Below are 23,646 nucleotides of genomic sequence, written 5' to 3'. Positions count from 1 at the left end.
CTGATCAAATATATACGATAAAAGTAATGTTTTTTTTTTTTAACAAAATAGTTCTAGCAGATCTACTCTATCATTTTTGTAATTTTTGGATTTTTTTTTAATAAGTTCAACATTACACGTAATTATGTAAGAGTGTTTTTACTTCAAATGCATTTTTGGATATCCAATTATAATGTGCAAGCATTAAAAATGTTTTATAAATAATTATAAAATTTCTTTAAATTTAATATATGTTCCATAAACTAGCAATAAATATATGTACTTTTGCAATATCTAATTTAACTTCACAATTGGTTTATGGCATTAAAAATCTAATAATGGAGATTTTGTTTGAAGCCAAAACTATACTATTCCTATCTTTTAATGTTCAATTCAGTTTACTGCATTATATTAGACTAATGTACTACCTTTCAATATTCAAGAGATAATCTCTAATGCTATCAGATCAGGCTGTGTGAAGATACTGGTTTTCTGACCTAAAAGGCACAAAACATTGATGTTATTGTTTTTTTTGCTCTTTACCTTTGCGAGATTCAATCATTTTTCACAAAAATAAAAAGAACAATTTTCTTCTATAAAGGAACCAAATCAAACACAGTGAATAATATTTGAAGATATAAAGAATTTGAAGTGTAAAAACTTCATCTAAAATTATTGGATTCAGCATTAAATAACCTGAAAAGGGTTGATATGCCATAAAACAAAACAGCCAAACTAAACACCATGAATAAATATTTGAAAATATAAAGAACTTGAAGCATAAAAATTTGCAAAATTACTGGATTCAGCATCAAATAATCTATCAAAGATTGATATGCCATAAAGCAACCAAATTAAATTAAGAGACCATTTATCTAGGCATTACTCCCTCCCCCTTTTTTTTAGAGAGAAGGTAGTTTAGTATCTGTTCTGGTATCATCCCAGACATTACTTCCTCCTTTGGGATAATGTAATATATGTTCATTAGTCGTATATACTAGCAAAATTATGCAGCGAGAGGGAGTATGGTTTTGCTAGTATAAACTGATGTGTAAACATTGACCCAATAAAGGTCATTTAGTATTTCCATAAAACGTTAGTTCCCTTATGTCTTTTTGATTTTGAATGTTTTTCTAGTATTAAACTAATTTCTATATTTTATTTTCTACAATTTTTCTTTTTTTTTTTTAAATTTTAAAAAATTATTAACAAAAAACAAACTTTTTTATTCTTTTTCTGATTCAGACAAAAGACAAAGAAGTTGATTTTGACGTGGAAACAGCCATCAAAGTCTGCAGGCAAGCCGGCTATTATGAACACGCCCTCTTCTTGGCAGAAAAGCACAACATTCATGAATGGTATCTTAAAATTCAATTGGAAGCCATTAAAGACTACAAGAAAGCTGTTGAATATATTGGCAAGCTACAATTTGAGGAGGTAAGATGAAGCGCACTTTTATTTAAGTTACTACTAATAGACATTTGCTATCTGTCTGAAGTCATAACTATACTAAAATCTTTTACTAATAATGTACTATTGTCCAATCTTTCATTGCTCAATTTGTGGGGAGTAGTGCTGTATTTGTCCATTTGTCATGAGATGATCCTTCCAGGCATGACCTACTCCTGGGGTTGAGGGATAGTATATTTTCGCTTGTTATGATACAATCTTTCCCAAAATTACCTCCTCCTTTTTTTTTTTTTTTTTAAAAATTTTTTTTATTTATTCAATTTTCACCCCAAACAAGGCACAGTGCCACTTTGAAGCAGGGGGCTACTATCAGTAACTTAACTAGCAGGGTCATTATGAAGGGAGATGAGTAGAAAGATGTTTGTTCACATTACACTTGAACTTCTGCATATCAGTACAGTTGGGAAAGCAGAATCCCGGAAGGGAGTTCCAAAGACCCGCAGTTCTGGGGAAGAAACTATTGGAGTAAAAGGCTTTCTTGCACCTTTTAATAGGGAGAAGTAGTGTGTATATGTTCTGTTGTCATTATATCATCCTCCCAGGCATTACCTTCTTGTTTGGGAGGGGTAGTGTAGTACCTGTTCTGTGGTCTACCCTCCCAGACATCACCTCCTTCGTTGAGGGAGGAGTAGTGTACTAGCTATGGGCAAATACCTCCACTGCCTTGTGGATGCTTTGGGAAAGGCAAAGGCTAAGGGAGTAAAACTGCGAAAAAAAAAAATCTGGTTTGGAGTTCTGATAGGCGAATGGTGAAGCGTTGCAATACCTTTCCGACAATTCCTGCTGCTGTGTTGGCTTTGATGATACTGGCTTGCCTTTCCTTCAGATTCTTTCTGCGATGCTGAGAGGGGGACCCTAGTAACTGGGCAAACCTAAGTCTCTTTATCACCCACCCATACCTACATCTGGAGAACCAATTCTAGCTTCGAACTCTATAGCAACAGCAGATGCTGCAGGGCACCAAACTAGATGTAGAATGCCATTGTCTTATCAGTGTTTGAACCGAGTCAAATTTGTTGTTCTGTCTTTTCTGATTTAGTTTCAAATAGTTTCCTTTCGACACGCGTTCTCCCAACATGCTGTCTTCTCACTCGCTGGTGGTTCCTTTCCCTTCCTCTTTTATACCGTTCAACAAACTCCCTCGCCTCTAATTTGCATATCTCACACATAAATTTGCATGACCCTCATACATATAAATGCGACGTCAGCATTTTAACTTTTTTTTTCTTAGAGGAAAAAAAAAACACAAAACTCGTGCTATTCAGGTAAGTTATGATTTTCCCCACATCTTATTAGACAGAAAGTTGCCATTAGTGTATGTCAACAAGAAATTTTCACAATTCATTAGCAAACTGAACACTTACAGTTCATATATGTGATCAGAGATAGCAAATTATGGCTAGTTTAAATAATAACTTTGTTTAATTGGAAATTTGTATTGGGTATATAAAAATTTCATAGAAAATGATTCATTTCATTCTGGAGTGATGGTTACTCTAATTGAGTTATTCTTGCATGATGTTAAACGCAAAGTGTTTTTTTTTTGTAGTCGATCTCAGAAGAATGGAATAGCTTTTTCAAAGAGTTTTGTGCAGCATTATGAGTATAATTGTGTGCAGTATTATGAGTATAATTGTGCTGAAGTTTCCATAGCTGAAATGTAATAATTTCAATAATTCTTTGAATGAATTTATCCAAAAACAACAAAAAAGGAACATCTATTTCCAAACTATTGAATTAACATAAATATTAAAAATTATTAAATTTTATTGTCTTGTATTACAAAAAAAAATATCTTTAGTTTTGTAAATTTTGCGGTGAGGATTAATCATTTGAATTATTTTAACTACTATTCTCACATTGATTGTTATTTTCATGTTTCAGCCAATATAACCTTTGACCTTTTTTAAGAGTATCTTTTCAAAATTAGAAACTTAATAGTTGAACTTGAGAATGTTTTATTTCGAGCTTGAGAATCTGCACAGAATTTTAAACCAAATCCTTTATTTAATCTATCGCGATAAATTATTCTGTCAGCCATGTTGATAGTTCAATCCTTACAACAAGGGATAAGAACTAAGAATAACATAAAATTAACACTTCTACTCGTTTATGGCTGATGGAATGGGAACAATGTATCCCCATGGATCCAATAAAGAGTTCAGTTCAAAATTCAATACAAGTTTCTGAGTACAACAAGATGCACGTAATGAAGGCTAGAAGTTAGATCGGCTGAAACATGAATATAACAACCAAAACGAGAATAATTGTTCAAATAATCTGAAGAATAGAAAAAAAACTTTTCATTTGTTATTCATTTTTCTAATGATATAATTTTTGCTTTTTAAATCTTTAATCATAATTTTTAAAGGCTGAAGAAAACCTTAAGAAATATGGCAAGATTCTGATGAGTGAAGTTCCTCAACCCACAACAGAATTACTTAAACAGCTCTGTACAGATTATCGACCTTCTGACCGTGAGTACATTTTGCTTACTCTTTCTTTGAATTTCTTGTTAAATGTCTTTTCGTCTTTCCTCTGTTTAGTCTTTCAACTCTTGCACTTCAGTCAGTAAAGTTAAACTTCTTTACTCTATCTTCTAAATATTCTATGTATTATCAATAAGTTATATTTTGGAAATTTGTATGCAAATAGAATCATGTGATTGATTAACAAAAGGAGAGTATACATTATCTAGTTCTTTTGCTTGACTTCAAGTGTTTTACACTTGCAATACCTGAGTTGAATCTCATGTAAGTCAGAAGGATCTTTTTTTATCTGGATATATGCTTTAGAAATATAAAGAAATTTAAATACTATAATACACGCCCCCCTCCTCCAAGAAAAAAGAAATCCTTGCATATGCATTTTTAAAAATAAATAACTTTTTTTGGGATAAAATTCATGAAAATTAAGTTACATCCAGTTTTTTTCTCAAATTTTAACAGTAAATATTAGATATTAATAAATATTACTCAAATTTCAGCTATTTTTTTAAAAGTACTTCCAAGGGTTTTAGGAAGCATGATAATAAGCACGACTTTTTATTTGAAAATTCAAATATTTCATATTTGCATTGAATTTGATCCTTAGTTATTAGACACCAATTAATCATTGTAAATATCATTTACTAACATTGCCTCTCCTGTGGCTTAGTTGACTAGATGGTTATAAGTTTAATCCTTGGCCTGAAATGGGTGCTAGTCTAGTTTCACTGAAAAACTGTGATACAGCTAAAATCTGTTGATGATTATCTATCTATCTATATAACTATAATATAAAGCTGAATGTCTGTGTGTGTGTGTGTGTGTCTGGTCACGAATAGGCTCCTATATGGTTGACTATTTTAAAAAACGGATTACATATAATGATAGATGTATCGAGACACAGGAATGGGTATGTTTGATCTGGCAGAACGGTGGTTCATAAAAATTGTGGGGTCTGCGTTCGCGCCTGGTCCACAAAGTATTGAAATAAAAAATTTAAGAATTAAAAAAAAAACGTTTACAAGTGTTTTTGATATAGATGTACAAAAGAATACTTTGATAAGTATGTTTTAACTTAAATAGGGATGGTATAATAAAATTGTGGGGTCTGTGTTCGCGCCTGGTCTCCATAGAATGGAAATAGGCACAAACTTTAATAAAGGCTTTTCATATCTATCTGCGTAAGTATACTTTGATAATTATATTTCAGTTTGAAGAAATATGGTATCATTCAACCACGGTAGTGGTTGAATATATGCTTAAGTCCGAAATTGAATGAATCGAGACACATTCAAACCCCCACCACTAATTCCGTTCGCAATCAAATTTCAAACAGGTTATATAGTTGGATAGAACACCTCATTAGCTACATTTTGAAAAATAAATTTCGAAAATTGGTTCAGTAGAAAATAAGTTACAACAAAATATGTGGGTTCACAAACAGGATAGTAAGTACATACATAAGTGACTAACGCTTTTTTTTTTTATTTTGCATAACTTTTTTTTGTATATAAATATTTTTTACTGCGATTTTGCCAATATGACATGTTAGCGTAATGGTTAGAGTACCGGGGGTTGGTGGAAAGATTTTAGGTTCAATCCCGTGTATCGTTTTTTTTTTATAATTAAAAAAACGAACTTTTTTTTAATAACTAATTTTTTTTTAACTTTCCTTATGAAATAGATATGCGGTTTTCTTTTCCTAGATGGTTTAGATTTTCAATGCAGCACAGTACGGTTTGGGATCTTACCGTACTATTCTCCAATGCTTTAATAACTGCCTGACTATCTGAAAGGATAGCTATTTCCTGTTGCTGAACCTCTTCCATGATCAGAACCTCAGATTCAAAAGCCTTAAACATACGCTATCTCTCCTTCTTCTTCGGTTTTTATCGTGATGTTTACCGAATGTTAGAGCTGACTTGTCAGACTTAGGTCTGAGATCCTGCTCTTCGGTGAAGGCGGGGGTGGTGTTTGGTACCACATCCAATGGTGCCAGCTCATGACTGGTATTTGGTGTTGTATCCGATGATATCTATATGGTGAAGACTTCTGCCTGGAAGACCGTCCTCAGTTTACCAAGATAATAAGATTTTTGACAGGTGAGATGGTTTGAGTATTCTATATAAACGCTCGCACCAATCCTATCATTCATTTTAGATCCATCAGTATAGCATTTGATTACGTTGCTTTCCAGCTCTTTTTCGTAATCTCTTGCGCCTGTTCTGTCATAAACCATACATGTGAAATGCTTTTCAAATGATCTGGTTTTAGTCATAAGGTCACCCGGCACATGCAATAGCGGTAGTTCCTTCCTAGCCTCATTACACAAATCCACGTGACTCTTTGTTTTTCCAGTAGTCCCAACAGATCTTGACCACCACAGACCCATGAGATCTATTCTATAGGATCCCCGTATCGCTTCTGCCTTCAGGAATTCTTTAATCGGAGGGATATTCAACAGCATCTCCAATGCTCCAGTAGGTGTACTCGGATATTCTGAAGAAGTCATTAAACAAGCAAGTCTTTGTACCTTCTGGAGTTTCTTCCTCAAGTACAGTTTCTCTGTCCCACGGATCCAGGAAACACATGCATACGACAAAATGGGACATACCATAGCAATGTATATCCACCTCATTACATGCGGGTTAACTGCCCAGGTTTTCCCCACAATTTGTTTGCATTGCATAAGGGCTGCAGTCGCCTAGGAGGAAATCTTTTCTATGTGGCTTTTCCTGGTTAGCTTACTGTCCAGGATTACCCCTAACAGCCTTGCCTCCTGCAAAAGTTTCAATTTCTGTCCACTCAGAAAAAGTTCACCAAGTTGGCAATTCCTTTTATATGTAAACAAGACCATTTCTGTTTTACGGCTACTGAATTCTAATTCATTTCGATTAGACCATTTATTAGGAATATTTAATGCCATTTTGGCAATGCGTCTGACCAATGATGCTTTTGAACCCGCGACCAGCACTGCGATGTCATCAGCATCAGCCTGGGCATAAATATTCCTATTTTTAAACTCCTTTAAAAGAGGATTCAGTATACAGTTCCATAGTAAAGGTGATAAAATCCCACTTTGGGGGTTTCATTTAACTACTTCCCTTTTAACAGTTGCCCTCAGTAGTTCTACTTGAACTGTTCTGTGCCTCACCATATACTCAATCCATCGGATGAGTACTGGTGGCACATTGAGTTCTCGTAGCGACTTGAACATACTACTGAAGGGTATGTTATCAAAAGCTCCAACGATATCAAAAAAGACACCGAGTGCCATCTTCTTTTTTGTTAGTTTACGCTCTATACAGATCACAAATTCATGAACCGCAGTCTCGGTAGAGACCCTGGCTCGGAACTACTGTGATTGAATGATAAATATTGCATAAATGTGTGTTTGAGAGCTAAGTTTTTTTACAATATTATAAATTTATATATTAATACAATAGCAATGCCTGGAAAAATCATGGATTATATGGAAAAATGCACGCATGAAAAGTAATATTCTTAAGATTTTATTAAACCTGGAAAAGTAAAGGACAAGAAATTCAACCTGGAAAAGTAAAGAACAAGATATTCTAGTAAAGTAAAAAATAAGAATTTTTTAGACTTAAAATATTGCAGCTAAAAATAAAATTTGAATATTGATAAATATTTTATTTATTATTTGCATATGTTGTTGTTTATTGTTGAGTTAGAAAGGGTGTCAGTCGCTGGATTGAACTTATTTCCCCCCTATTATTTGCATATATTTATGTAGTGAAAATTGTTTGAATAAAATTAATTCATTAGTTAGTTAGTTAGTAGATGGAATTAATAATTTTATAATTTACATAAAAATGAATTAAATGATCCTAATTATGATATAATAAAATTATTAATTTTTATGTAAATCATAAAATTATTAATTCCATCTACTAACTAACTAACTAATGAATTAATTTTATTCAAACAATTTTCACTACATAAATGTATTAAAATATTTTATTTTATGGAGCCCAGTTCTTCAGTTACTCTTTGGGGATATTTTCATGTTCAATATAGTTATGAAAATGCTTGTATATTAAGAACATATTTCTTGTTTTAGATTTAAAAAGTAATTCTGGATTTTTAAGAAAACCATAAAAAAAGATAATTTTCAGGGTTTATATGAAATTAAATTTAAAAAATAATGTAGAAATATTTCTGCCATATTTTTCAATGTCTGACAATGAACACATTGTGAAAATAATTTCTACATTGTTAGAAAATAAGTAAACAAGTGAATGTTAATAAGATATAAGGTTTTTTAACAGTAGAGATGAAAACTTACAGCTTCAAAATGTATCAGATGTTTTGCATGTCAAATAGCCAGTTTCCAGAGAGGAAAGAACATGTATTTATAATTGCAGATTGAAACATTTGTACATTTTCCTGTTATTTTATTTTGAACTGAAATATTTCATTTGTACATCAATTTGAATAAGAAACAAAATTAATCTAACAGTGCAATGTGGTTTCTGCACCAGTCTATTAAATTCCAATGAGAAGTTTGTTGTCGTGGATACACCTTACAAAATGTTGATAATAGATGTTTGTTTTCTCAAAAGTAATTGTGACTGAGAATTAGTTTTGCCATGATGCTAGATTTCAAATCCTTCAACACCATTGGCGATATGATTAAAAATGACACGACAATTTATCAATTTCAAAGCGTATCAAATGTTTCTTCTGTCAGCTGACTATGAAAATAAATTGTGTTCCTAATGGCAGAATTTTATAGTTGCAATTAATTCCCATAAACTGTCCTTTAAAAAGATGGATTAAAAGCAAACAGATGTTTGTTCTAGATAACCGAGAAAAAGCATCAGTATTGAACATAGTGTCTTTTGTTTTACAAAGGAGTTAACATTTATCAAGACCTGAAGGCCACTCGAGGATAAGGGTTAATGAATGTAAGATGATCACTGAAACAACAGTTTAGTAATTGTTAGTGGTGGAAATTTGGTAAAAATTGATTATTTAAGGAGATAGCTCAACAAGAACTTGTTTACGACCATGCTGTAGTTAGCTGACAAGCAGGCCAGTAGAACAGAGTTCCATAGGTGGGCAGTTCTAGAAAAGAAGCTTTATTCATGAAATTTGTGTTTAGATTTAGGCACAGATAGAGAGTGGGGGAAATTGTTGATAGTGGTTGTAGCTAGTCGAGTGTTTGTTTTGTTGGTGGTGTTAGTGTTGGGTGAACAAGAATTCTTTTTGAATTTTGAACCATCATTGTGACCTTAATATGCCTACAGGAGTCTTTGTATTTTACAAGTTTATAGGCACATTTTTTATGAATTATTAATGTATTGACTTCATTCTTTATAAACTAATAAAACTAGAGTGGTGTTCTTTTTTCTGGCTTTGGCATACTAGAACGGAAATCATACAAGGTATTTTTATTATTTAGGTAAGGCACCGCTTCTTTTTTTTTTTTTATAAATGTATCTTGGAATTTACAACAACTTTAGCCAGTGATAATAAACATTATATATATATATATATATATATATATATATATATATATATATATATATGAACTATTATGATAACAGAATAGAAATATTTCATTATTTTAAATTAAAAAATAAATAATAAACAAACTATATTTCATTTTCTTTAGTTTTGAAACAGTTTTTTAAAATGAACTTTAATAATAACAATTAATATAAATTGAGGATCTTTTTTGCAACTGAAATCTCACTTCAAATCTTTCCTAAGTCACATGATTAAACTAACTTATCATATATCTATCTTTGTATATAGATTCACAGTTGAACCTATGGTGAAATAATGTCAATCATACCTAACCACCCTTATACATTTTTGCAAATCATATATCTACAATTAACTTCCAAATTATATGACTCCTAAGTACTAAACCTAATTCCAGTAATTAGACTCTCTTTAGAATTCCTAACTCCAAAGAAATTCTCTAAGTTCTTAAGAAACCTTAGTTCTTGTCCAGAATTCCCTCTATATTAAAAACAAAAATAAAGAAAAATCTACATGATGTACTTACCCATGAGAAAATGAAAATATCATATTCTAAAAATCATGTAAATTGATCAAGTAGTTTTATTTTTATAAAGAAAATCATTTTTAAGCGATTAATGGGAATGTGTAGGCATTAAAACATAAATTTAGTAAATATAAATTATTGTTTTTGTGATTTTTTTTTTCAAAATGGTGAACAAAGCAGTCACATCTCACATATTCATAAAATTTTATTTTCTTACTTAAAAATAAAACTATTTGATCAATTTTGGAATATAATATTTTTGTTTCATCACAGGTATGTACATCATACAGATTTTTCTTTAAGGAGAATTCTAGACAATAATCAAAACCTTCTCCTCGGTTATGCACGAAACGTCTGTGCCACTTTCCCTACCCGACCCTTTATTCTTAGTTGAAATGTTTCTTATTTATTTCCAGAGCCTTTAGTCGATCAGACCGTTTTGGATGGTAAGTGTGCAACAACAATATTTTCACATTTGTTTCCTGTTTAAAAATAAAAAAGAAAAAAATGTTATCATTGCTTTTCTCATCGCATTTTCATTTCAATCTTGCATCAATTTGCAGCAACAACTGCTACTGCTGCTGCTTGCATAATTGTGTCAGGCAGTTGCCCTTTTTTCTTCTTATTTCTTTCCATTTTTTTTTCAAATTTAAATTTTTAGACAACAAAATGAAAAAATGGTCAAAAAACAAATATATTATAAATAATTGTTACCAAAGGCAAGATAAGTTACTCTAAGTTTATTTACTCAGGAACACAAGTAGTGCCAAGTCTTATGTTATAAAAATTGGCCAATATAATCATCTGGAAATTTTCAATAATTGCTCAAAAATCAGAAATTAAACAAAACACTGATAGAAACCCACCCAATAAATGTCATAGGGACATTTATTGGGTGAATTTCTACTAGTCTTTTCTTTAATTTTCAATTTTTGAGCAATTATTCAGACCCCCCAGATGACTGTCTTATTTCTACCATGTTTTTCTCGAGCAATACTTGCATTTCAAATTAAATAAACACTTTAAAATAAATGAGAACACAAAAGAACTTATCTCTTTAGAGTAACTTTGTTTACCTTTGGTAAAATTTATATGTTATATATTTGTTTGTTGACTGCTTTTTCATTTTGTGTCTATCCTGCAAAATGCTCAAATTTTCTTCTCCTTTGCAGACAAAACTAGAGTAAACCAAACTTCCCTTTCATATAAAATAGTGTTTCACTAATTAAAAAAACTATTATTCACTTTATACTTGCACCTGCATTATCCAAATATGTATAAGCAACAAATCTTTTTTGTACATGTTTCAATGAAAAAAGAACAATTTTCTATATTTTTTTTCTGTAATAATAATGATAATAATAATAAAATATTTTTATTGAATGTTTTTTGAAATACAAAAAAATGTACAAATGTAAACAGGAGCAGAGACTTACCTATAAGGTACTCTTTTTATCTGAGATTGAATTAATAATGTGGTGAATATCAACATTTTTGATATGGTTGTCTGGTCAGAACTAAAGTTTAACACTATTACTCTCCATAATCTGTAGTCTTCTTTTTTGTCTTCAAAGATGATCATCATACACAGCTGTACAAAGCAGCAGATTGTATGATCAGTTTAGTTGATCTTGAACTTGGAATTGATCATTGATCCATTGATCATAGAATCAGTGTCAGACTGCCATTTGAGCCGTGCAGCTTTGATGTGAGCATTGATTTCACTGAGGATACTGAAGTTGTTGCCGACAGTTGGTTATATTAACTGTTTTAATAGTTTTATTTTCATTCATTAGAAAAATTTTCATTGGTCATTTTCAGGAAATAATTGTAATATCAAGATTTGCAATACTAATATTAAAATAATAAAGAAAATAATAATATTGAATAATATTTATCAGAAAGGAAAAAAAAAATATTTATGTTAACATAAGAAAAGATACTAAAGCGTTCCTCATCAGCCTTCTTTAATAGGGTATATATATATATAATCAAAATCTCGAGTTTTGATTTTTCTTGAGGTACTGAAGAGTTGTGATACAGCAAAAGAGTCTGTCGATGAATAAAATATGCCTTACTTCTTGAATTGAACTTTCTGGTAAGTGAAATCACAAACTGCCACTAGTTTATAATGCATTACTGTTTGTGTAAACAAATTGAAGCTCCCATGTAATTGATAATGTTTATCATTGAAGTTTCACTTACTCTCAGTCACTACCAGATGATAGCTGAATGGTTAAAAGTGCTGACTGTTATCTAAATAGTTGGTTTGAAGAAGCTCTTGCTGATCTAGTCGCATTAAAGAGCTATGATACAGCAAAGTAGTTTGTCTGAATAAATATACATATAAGTACATAGATTTAATAAAGTATATTTAGTCCGAGTGCATATTGTTGGAGATTATAAGTGATCCAAAGAATAAATATCCTAGTGGATAGGCACCGATGAAGAATTTAAGTCTTTGAGGTTATCCACAAAGAAAATAATTTGAAGACTAAGTCTAGAAAGTTATCACGCAGTGGATTGAGTTCATTCGAAGGTGAGGGAGGGTATTGGTCCAACGTCAAGGCAGTTCAATGCTGTGGAATAAGGGAAGATGATGATCTGGTTGTCATGACAGCATATTCTTTTCCTTGTTTTGATTCTCAGTTATATATCCATTGATATCTTATATGTTTTTATGTAGAGTGATGTGATCTTTAGTTGATTAATGGTGTTTAATTGTGTCGGATATATACTCGAGAGTAAAAGCAATGAATATGCCCTTGTCATAGCCCTGGTCATAACAACCTATCTTTGCAAAAATAGTAATTAGGGTAGTGCAAAGTCGAATAAATGAGTGCGTATGGTTTGGTGGGATTATTGGCAGTGTTAACGAGAATGAAGCATAAATATTTAAAACAGTGTTTTTGAAAAGAATTTTAGGGCTATAAGCTTATTGCGAGAAAGAATTTATCTGGAAAATTAAAGGGGTTTTCTTGAGAGTTTTTGTGCATTGTGGGAATTGAGGAAAGAATAAACGCTAATTAGAGGAAAAAGCGGGCAACTGGTGCTTGCAGGCTCTGTCATAATGCAACCAATAGAAAGGAAATGAAAAAAATTACGCTTGAACTCTCATACAAATGTATGCCTATGCATAAACACACTCAAATGCGCACATGAATACAAGCATAGAGGGCATATACATATCAGAGCATAGATGCGCAGGTCTTCATATGCACAGAAAATAATTACATATACACATGCATAAGCATTCCAGCAGTGTGAGCGGTGGTGGTGGTGGGGGGTAGCCAGCCGATCAATAGGTAGAGGGAAAAAGGATAGGGAATATAATAAAATATAAAAAACTGAGGTGACATAGTGCTGAAGAAGTAAAAGAGGGAACTCTGTAATTGATGGAAATGAGATTTTAAGAGAATTATTTAAAGTTAAGTAATTTTGAATTGACCACATTTAAATTTAGTCTTATGTCTGCAAAAGGAGACTAGTTCACCATATATATATATATATATATATATATATATATATATATATATATATATGTCATTTTAGCTAGGTACTAATTCACTATATATATATATATATATATATATATATATATATTTTCTTCTCTACCACCAATAGCAATGGCCAAGAACACATTGCCTGAAAGTACTTCTTTTAAACTCCTCGGCCTAACGTTTACAGGGAATATGAACTGGAATAGATACATTGAGAGCATTGCCAAGGCTGCTGCAAGGAAGGTTGGCTCCCTCTACTGTGCTAGAAAACTACTTACGCCTGCCAGTATCCTATACCTCTATAAGGCAACCATTCGCCCATGTATGGAGTACTGTTGTCACATCTGGGCTGGTGCATCTGCTGCTTGTCTCTCGCTCCTGGACAGGGTTCAAAAAAGAGTCGCAAACCTGATAGGTCCTGAACTGTCATCTGGGCTTCAACCTCTGTCCCATCGACGAGATGTTGCATCCCTCTGCCTGTTCTACAAATACTTTAATGGTGAATGCTCTGACGAACTGCAAACACTTGTACCTCCCCGACGTAACTACCCCCGACAAACCCGACAAGCTACTAAGTCTCATCCCTTTACAGTGGAGATCCCTAGGTGCAAGAAAGCCTTTTACTCCAATAGTTTCTTCCCCAGAACTGCGGGTCTTTGGAACTCCCTTCCGGGATTCTGCTTTCCCAACTGCAATGATATGCAGAAGTTCAAGTGTAATGTTAACAAACATCTTTCTACTCTTCTCCCTTCATAATGACCCCGCTAATTAATTCCCTAATAGTAGCCCCCTGCTTCAAAGTGGCACTGTGCCTTGTTTGGGGTGAAAATTGAAATAAAAAAAAAAAAAAAAAAATTTATGGTACCTAGCTGAAATGACAACTGACCTTGCACATCCAAAGGGCTTAATATTCTTTCAGATTTTTTAGTTTTTTTTATGGGCTCATATAACCAAAGTTTCCATTAATTAAATATTTCTAAAGATATATAGCATTTTACGTTCTATTCATTTTAATTTATTTATGATATTTTGGTTATATTAGTCAATGAAGAAGTTTCAACAAAATTTTAAAATTTTCCTTTTCTTTTTACTAATAGTTATAAATTAAGTCTTATAATATTGTTTCACTATTTTTTTTTTTCTATTTCTCTTTTTTTCTATACTAAATATTTTTCTTTCTCTAACATATTTTGTTATGCATAAGTTTCTAAACTCTAACATTATTACTAATTAGCTTATTAACTACAATCTAAGTCAAACTCTAATAAGTTCAAATAATGGCAAAACAAAATAGTGAATAATAATAGGATTGAATTAGGTGAATTTAATATTGAGAAAAAAATGTAACTAGATATCTAATGAATGTCTAGTGGAGGGCAATTGCTTAATTTCTGAAATTGTCCACAAATGTGAAATTAAGGAGGATAATAGTAAAAAGATATATCTAGGGGGAAATGTATGTCTTTTTAAAGACAGATACTGAAACCATGTTGCATCATTTAACATTGAATCAGAGAAGGAACCAAATTGAGTTGAGGATAATGATAGAAATAAGGATAGAACAAAAATAATTACTAAAAATAAGAAGAGGAACACAAACTGAATTAGGTGATTGGGTTAGACAACTATGTAGGAATGAAATAGAATTTGAATTAAAATGGTCAGTCGTTGATAAAGCTAGAAAATATAAATCGAGTAAATCAAAAAGATGTAATTTATGTTTACTTGAGTCATACCATATAGTGAATTCTAAAGAGGAAATTTTAAACAAAAAGTTGGATTTTATACAAAGCTGTCTTCATAAAAAATAAATTCCTATTATCATGCCTAAAACCTGATTAAAATAGCATTTTATAATAAAACATAAAAAATTGAAAGAGTTAAGGTTTAGAGTGAAATATTAATATGGTAAGAGAATGTTAAGTTTAATACAAAGATTTTAGAATGGTACAATAAATAAATTAATAGATCATTAAATTAATATGTAGAAACTAAACTAATTATAACATAAATAAGAGAAATAGAATTAAATTTAAATTTAATAATCGTTATTGGTAATAAACTAACACCTGAGTAATTTCAATAATGCAAGAGGAAATAACAAAAATCGAACATTAAGTAAGAGTAAGATATGGGGATGAACAGATTATGATGGATTAAAATAGATTAAATCAAAATATACAGTTGGAGCAAACTAAAGGTGAAATTGAACCTGGATTGATATATAGAGGATATGGTTAGAACTATAAGTTTAAAATCAAGCAAAGGCAATTAATAAATACTAAAGTTAAAATATTAAAGTAAGAATACATGTAATTTCGATAATTGATAAATATTTAATTATTGAGAAAATAGTTATCTCCCTTGCAACGTAACTATAAGGATAATGGATAGTAAAGATAAAAAATAAAATATAATACTTAGATAATAAGACTTACAAAGTTAAATTAAAATTAAAATTATTGACATAAACAGTACAGAATGCAAATAAATTTTAATTAATATTTAATTCAAATAAACCTTTTAATTACAATTCCTTCTTAAGAAATAATGTATGGAAAAAATCAACTATGAGATCGTAACATGTAAATAAAATGTATATGAAACTATGGTAGATTGAGAAATGAATATTTAAACATATCAATAGAAACTAAAATTTCAAGGTGTAGATTAGTATTTGGGAAATAAATCAATAAAATAAATAAATGGTGAAAAAAAAAACATTAAATGATTAATTGAATATAAAAAATAGGGAATTGTTGAAGTTGCATATAAAAAATAAAAATGCGAAATCAATTCAAAAGCAATTGAAAAATTACAAAAAAAAAAAAATATGAAAATTGTATAGAGGTGAGTTCAACTGCTTAATCCCTTAAAATAGGCATTATAAATGCATTCGTATATTCATATATGTATAATAAAATGTATTTCACTGTCTGAAGAGTAGCTGTTGTGAAATATTTTTAGATGATATAATATTTGAATTTGTCCAAATAGTTATGAAACAATTGTAACGTCTAAGGAAATACACCATATGACGTTCTCATTATATATTTTGTTTTCTTGATTTTCTGAAAATATTAGATGCATTTTCGATTATGAAAACTGATAATCTTGAAGCTTAATTAATTGAGTCAATTAATTTTGACTTTGATTTTATTGGTATATGAACATTACCAGAATTTTAATATATTAAAAAATTTTGGTTTAAAAAATATTATATATATATATATATATATATATATATATATAAACAAATGATTAATAAAACATGTTAAAAAACATCTTGAAAAAGAGTTAAAAACATATTTAATTTTAAAAAGGAAGCACAAGATAATTGGATAGTCCTTAATCCGCGGAATTTCGAAGAAATACTCTCCTTCTCATCAGAGGGCAGGAATTAGCAAAATGCGGGATCGGATTTTGCATGTAAAAGTATTTAATGAAACCACAAGTAAGTCACAGATTTTACTTGGTTAAAAAAAGGGTGAGGTAAGGGGAATAGGAGGTAAAAGAAAGAATGATAAAAAGATTTCACATGAATGGATAGTCCGGTGAAGGGTAAAAAATCCAAGAATGGTAAAATCCAAACACGGTCGAATTCAAAACTTCCAATCCAACAGGTAAGTTCCAAAGGAATCGCATAACTGTATATATATATATATATATATATATATATATATATATATATATATATATATATATATATATATATATTAGAATGGCTATGCGATGTTGCGGAAATGGGCAACAAAATGGAAGAGTTAAAAGTATGATTAGCATCCTTCTTTTAAAACTTCTCTTTTTCTACCTCTCCATTTATTTAACTCCCCCTCTCCTATTTTCTTCTTCCTCCATCCTCCCTTTCTCTATCACAAGTATCATTTCATACCAAAAGTTGATGGAAAAAATACTCTAAATGTTGAGCTCATTTTGTTTCTGTTGATCCCCAAAAGAATGAATATTGCAAAGAAATATGTCAGACAATATTGAAAAAGAATATAGTTGGTATGTTTGTGTGTCTTGATTATTTTTTTACTTTTAGGGACACAAGCACACACGACTATCCTTTTATATAATAGATATATAATATATATTCTATACAAATAAATATACATTTGTTTTTATTATCAAGCAGAGGATACATAGTGAATGATAACAAAAAAGCAGCATGATACATACTATTTTTGAAATGATAAAAATGTCCAAATAAAGTTGTTAATGCTCAATTAAAAAACAAATGTGAAGTGTTAATTTATAAACTTGTCTTTGTTTGTAATGAAGCAATAGTAATTTTCTTCTGTTCTTTTCTCGTTTGTAAATGTCATATACATTTATATTCAAACATAATATAACCATTTTAAAAAGAACAAATGTGTAATTAATTTCTCCCTTGCAACAACGGTAATTCATGATTCTTATACAGTCATATCAGAAGAAAAAAATGTGATGACTAGAAATAGATCCCGTATGTGAAATTTGCTTGACAAAATTATGATGCCTACTTTTACACTTGCATTAATTTATTTTGTAAACCTTCTTTGCTATAGTATCGCCATGATTTATTGGATGATGCATGTTTGAAATAATGTTGCAAATAATTTTACATTCATTTTCATACTTGGATTTCTTCTTTTTTTTTTTTTTTTTTTTTTAATTTTTTTATCAGTTTGTTTAAGCTGAGGATGGGGTATCCTATCAGATTTCTTTAGTTTTTTATTTTTCATATGCAAATGGAAATCATTTTTTTTTTTTTTTTTTTCACAATCTTTTTTATTTTGTCTTGCCTAATTTATTTTCAGTCTTTCTTTTTAGACTTCAACATAATTGTATCAGTGTTAAATTTTTGGATCTTTATTTTCTGTATTGTGTCCAGTATATCAAATAAAGTACTAATGTACATTATATAAGGAGGTTGTGTGTGCACCCAATAAGTGTATTAGTGGGAGTTACCTGTCTAGACAATAAATGACATGTTTTAATTGGTGTCAGATTGCTAAATATCATCCTTGCTAATACCCCCCTTTTTTTTTTTAAATTAGCTAGTCTTTAATTGTATTAGACATTGATGAGCCAATTAATTTAGATAGGTCCATGTAGACCTTTGCAACTAATTCTACCCTATGCAGTGACGGCCATCAACTCCCCGTATTTCTTCCTATAACAGACAACATACTATGCAACATACAAATATCTATGCGTGAGGTCGCTAAACTAATCAAGAACCTTGATTCCAGTAAAGCAACTGGCCCTGGCAGCATTCCAATTATAGTGTTGAAAAAGCTTCAACCAGAACTTGCCCCCATATTTACAAAACTGTTTAAGCATTGCCTTAAGGAGGAGTGCTTCCCAACATCCTGGAAAACCTCATCAGTATGCCTTGTATTCAAGAATTCAGGTGATAAGTCATCTCCCTCTCAGTACAGACCAATAAGTCTCCTGTGTGTGATGAGTAAGTTGCTGGAATCCATATTAAATAAAGAAGTAGTCAACCACCTAAGCAGAAATAGCCTTATGGTTTCCATTCTGCTAGATCTACAGCAGATGTGCTAACAGTTATATCTCATAGGATTAGTGAATCTCGACAAAGGCTTCTTTTCTAGTGCAATTGCTCTTGACATATCAAAGGCCTTTGATAAGGTATGGCATAAAGGCCTACTTCACAAGATTTCCAGCTACAGTATAACTGGAAATGTTTTCTCAATTATTGAATCATTTCTCTCTGATAGGTTCATAAGAATAGTGGTTGATGGGCAGAAATCAGAGGCCCACAGTATTAATGCTGGAGTCCCTCAGGGGTTCATACTGGGCCCAACTCTCTTCCTGATCTACATTAATGATCCCCCAAAACACATACTTAAATCATTCGTTGACATCTATACTGATGACACGAACATCTATGGCAATACATCAAAGGCCATAAATGACAAAGTTCTCTCTAATTCTCTCTCCTCTGATCTTGAGCGCGTGATACAATGGAGGAAGAGGTGGCTGGTTACTTTTAATGCATCTAAAACCAAGCTCCTATCTTTACATCATCAATGCTCTGATCCCCATCTGGCATCAATTGAAATGGATGGCTTTCACCTTGGGGAGGCTCCATGTTTTGACAAGCTTCTGGGATTGACCTTTACTCCTGATCTGAAATGGAACACGTACATCAAGTCTGTTGCCAAGTTGTTTGAAAAATGGTAGGATCCTTCTACCGTTCCAGAAGATCTCTAACTGCTGATGAAATTCTTTATCTATATAAAAGCCAAGGATGGAGTACTGGTGCCACATCTGGGCATATAAAAGCCAAGGATGGAGTACTGGTGCCACATCTGGGCAGGAGCTGCTAAAAACAGCCTATCTTGCCTTGACAGAGTACAAAATAGACTTCGTGGCTTAGTGGGGGATGCCCACAGAAGAGACGTTGCGAGCCTGTCTTTGTTTTATCACTATTTCCATGGCAAGTGCTCGTCTGAGCTCCAATCTCTGGTTCCCCTTGCCAATCTTTCATGAAAAACACCCATCTAACTGAAACCACTGTCAATAATTTTCCCTACTCTTTATCTGTGCCTAAATCAAAACGTAGATTCCATGAACAAAGCTTCTTAGAAGTGCTTGTTCTGTTGTTATTAAGCATCATTCATTTTGTATGAATCAGATGATTATTGTTGGCATTCATTTCCTCAATATCTTTCTTGTTAGAATTATTTCTAGAAAGAATTCAGGTACTTACAGGAGGGACCATGTGAAGGTTGCCAATGTCCTTAAATAAATGTGCTTCTGTGAAACAAACTAGATTTGAACTTGGCACACCCGGGTCGTCAGTTCATGTTGTTAACCACTTAGCCATCATCACTGCCTTGGTTGGTTGTTTGGTTTTATGGCATATCAACCCATTGTCAAATTCTGTTTTGAGTGTAATAATTTATAACTTCAAGCCTTTGACATCTTTAAATAGTTGTTTATGCTATGAATTGATATACATATATACAACCGGATACAGTTTCCTGTCATATCTATATAAAAGTCAGATATGTCCCAAAATATGTACTGCTGCCACATCTGCCTTGACAGAATACAAAATTGCCTTTGAAATTTAGTGGTAGATGATGTATTCTGTTCCTTACAGGAATTTTCTCACAGATGAGATCTAGTTTCTGTACTTGTTATTTTCATGGGAGGTACTCAACCGAGCTCAAATCACTGGTTCTTTCTTGTAAGACATTCAGAACAAGAACTCTCCTGACTACGATAATGAAAAAAAAAAAAAAAAAAAACTTTTTTCCTCTGCCTAGAATCAAGCAGAATTTTCATGAACAGAACTTCTTAGCAAGGGCTTTCCTGTTATACTCAGATTCTGTTAAACTCATAGTGAGGATTTTGACAGGTACTACTATCTAGGTCAGGCTGGGCCTAGTAGAAATGGCAACTTTGAATTGAAACTCCACATTCCTGAAAGTTCCCAAATTAAGGCCTCATCATCAGATGTAATTTAATATCATGTTTAGGACAGCACAGAATAAAACATAATAATCCATAGGAGATCATGAGGGAGGTCCAAATTATAATTGATTAATCCTGGTAAGCATCAGGAGCAGCTGATAGAAAAAAAAAAGTGAATTCTTGCTAATATGTATTATGAAACTATCATTAATACTTTGCATTGAACAATGACGTATATAATTTGAATTATTTGGAATCCTATTTCCATCTTGATTGTTATTTTCATGTTTCAGTTGATTTAAATCCCAGCCCTCTTCAGGTGCATTTTTTTTAAAACTTGGGAATCTTTGTCAAACTCCTGAACCTATATGGAATTTCAAACTGAGCCCATTATTTAATTCATGGGAATAGATTGTTCTTGTTCTGTCGGCCATGACTGGGTAAAAGTGTGCTAATGGTTAAGCCATTCTTAGTTATTTTTGTCTCTAGTAAAGGCTGAAACATGAAAAGAATAACCAAGAAGACCAGATCATTTAATAGTACCATCTGTGTAATAGCATATATTCTTTTTGTCATCTCCACCCATGATCAGCAGAGGTTGTTTTATACAGTTTTTATTTTTGTTTTAACAGGTGGAATTCCTCAAATTCAGAAAGCATATGCTGAAGAATTCATTCATATTTTTGTCAACAGTTCTGCTCGATTGACTGAATTCTTGGAACATATGATTAAGGTGAGGAAAGCTAGTGTGACATAATGACGATGTGGATATCGACGGAAAAAGTATATCAGTGCATGTAACCATCAGAGGAAGATAAGATTAAGCAGAATTGTATAAGGTCTCATTCCAACAAATCTGATTTTGACTACTGTTCTCATCTTTGATATTACTCTTACGTTTCAGCCGATGTAATTTCCAAACTTCCTCATGTGTGTCTTAGCAAACTCTTTTGTGCAGGAATATGTACAGAATTTTTAATGGCATCCTTTATGATCCAAATAATCAATCCTCTTCCTCTTCTATACATTCAATGCCACTTTTCCTTTGTTCAGGAGTCAAACATTTTCTGATATCATGCAAGCTCCATCTCCACTTCTTACAGTTCAGCAGGTCAGCAGGTCAGCAGTCTCCAAATTTCACTCTGTGTAATCTTGTTCAATCACTTGCTTCCAAGTTTTTCTTGGCTGGACAACCTCCCTGTGATTTAGGACATATATGCTTCTGTAACAATTTATCTAGAAGGATGATCATTCCACCATAACCATATCAGCATAATCAATTCATCCTTAGGATAACCTTTATGTTGTACAAGTTTAGTGCTTTCAGCAAATCCTTCAACCTCATGTGTTGGGTTTAATCAGATTTCAAATTGCACATCCATCTGATCATGGATTTGTCATTATGCTGCAGACAGGTGAGAAAGGACTGAGCATGAGCACAGAATTCACTGCTATATATCATGATGCTCTCGACACAGTTGCTATACAAATCATCCTGGATGTAGAGAAGGACAGCACATGATTTTATCAGAGGCAACGATTCACAAAATTTCACCTAAGTTGCCTTCACTTTTGTTGTTGAGTTCACATCCACTTCCTGCACTCAGCATATCTCCTAGGTATGCAGAAAGAGCCTAATACCTCCAGGGTATAGTTATCTAGTACAATCTCTTTATGGGAATGACCATTAATAGAATGTGCATCGGCTACATGTAAAGTTTGTGTTCAAAGATAACTTAATCTTTAGGTCACTACATTTTTTTGTAAAGCCACAGTAGACACAGATAACATGGTATTGCATTGTTTCTAATACACTTCTGACACACAAAACAAGGATACTAACCAGAATCTTAAAAATTCTGACTCCTTTTTTTTTCTAATCTTTTAATATTTACACTATATGTTAACATTTTCTTTTTGTCATTAAACTGAAAATGTTCTAACAACTTTCAGTGATTTGTTTTAATGTCTATTTTATCCAATTTTCTTTCTTTCCTGTGGCTTTATTTTTCTTTCTATCACAATTATCTTGTTTGTTACTGTTATATTCCTAAATACTTAGGAAATAAAGACAAACGTGAGTTACACCGAGTGGTATGTGTAATGGGGTTTATTTATAATACAGAAACATAAGGCTGCTCGCCTAAGGTAAATAGAAGTACATAGTAACAAGTAGGGGAAGAAAGTCTGATAATCAACACGTAAGACTATCCGTCTTACTGCGACTGCTTGTCTGCCGCTGTCTGCCGCTGTCTGCCAAACAGTCCAATATATATATACAGTTTGTAACCGGTGTATAGCCAGTTATGTTCCTTCACAACACCTCCCCCTGAAGCTGAAATCTTCCTGATTTTAGCTTAAATACCTCTTCCTTTTAGGGTCAGGGCTTAATCTCCTGGTAACTTTTCTCTTTCTTGCGCTTTTCCTTCTGGTCAGCGTTACCCGGGGTAAAGGTTTCTGTCCAGCCCGTATGGTCGGTTCAGGCGAAATATTCATTGTTTGCGGTACACACGCTGGTTTTGGTATATCAAAAATATCGCACAATGTGTCCATTGGTGTCTCTTCCACATTTGGAGACAGTCTGGGACGTATTTGATTTCTGTGTCTTTTGCAGACAAAACTTAATCCTTGGATGGTATAGACCATGCTCCCAATCCTTTTTTTGATAATACCTTCAACCCACTGATTTCGTCCATTTTGAAAATTTTTGAAATATACATTTTCACCTGGGGAGAAG

At 32.1% G+C, this 23,646-nt stretch overlaps 1 protein-coding gene across 4 annotated transcripts in view; it reads left to right on the top strand.

Moving 5' to 3' along the window:
* Positions 1-23,646, top strand: part of LOC145295995 (vacuolar protein sorting-associated protein 11 homolog) — a 156,575-nt gene that overhangs the window by 69,030 nt on the left and 63,899 nt on the right. For 2 of the 4 annotated variants that reach the window (XM_080142002.1, XM_080142000.1), the window contains exons 14-17: positions 1,225-1,416; positions 3,821-3,926; positions 10,392-10,421; positions 21,542-21,642. In XM_080142002.1, coding sequence (XP_079998128.1) covers positions 1,225-1,416; positions 3,821-3,926; positions 10,392-10,421; positions 21,542-21,642 — 429 coding nt within the window. The remainder of the gene's footprint in view (positions 1-1,224; positions 1,417-3,820; positions 3,927-10,391; positions 10,422-21,541; positions 21,643-23,646) is intronic. The other 2 variants (XM_080142004.1, XM_080142003.1) reach the window with 1 other exon arrangement.

This window comes from Euprymna scolopes, chromosome 16 (genome assembly GCF_053919585.1).
Source record: "Euprymna scolopes isolate OS-2025 chromosome 16, ASM5391958v1, whole genome shotgun sequence".
NCBI lineage: Eukaryota > Metazoa > Mollusca > Cephalopoda > Sepiida > Sepiolidae > Euprymna > Euprymna scolopes.
Note: the sequence above shows the minus strand (reverse complement) of the source record. Positions and strands in the feature narration are given on the sequence as shown.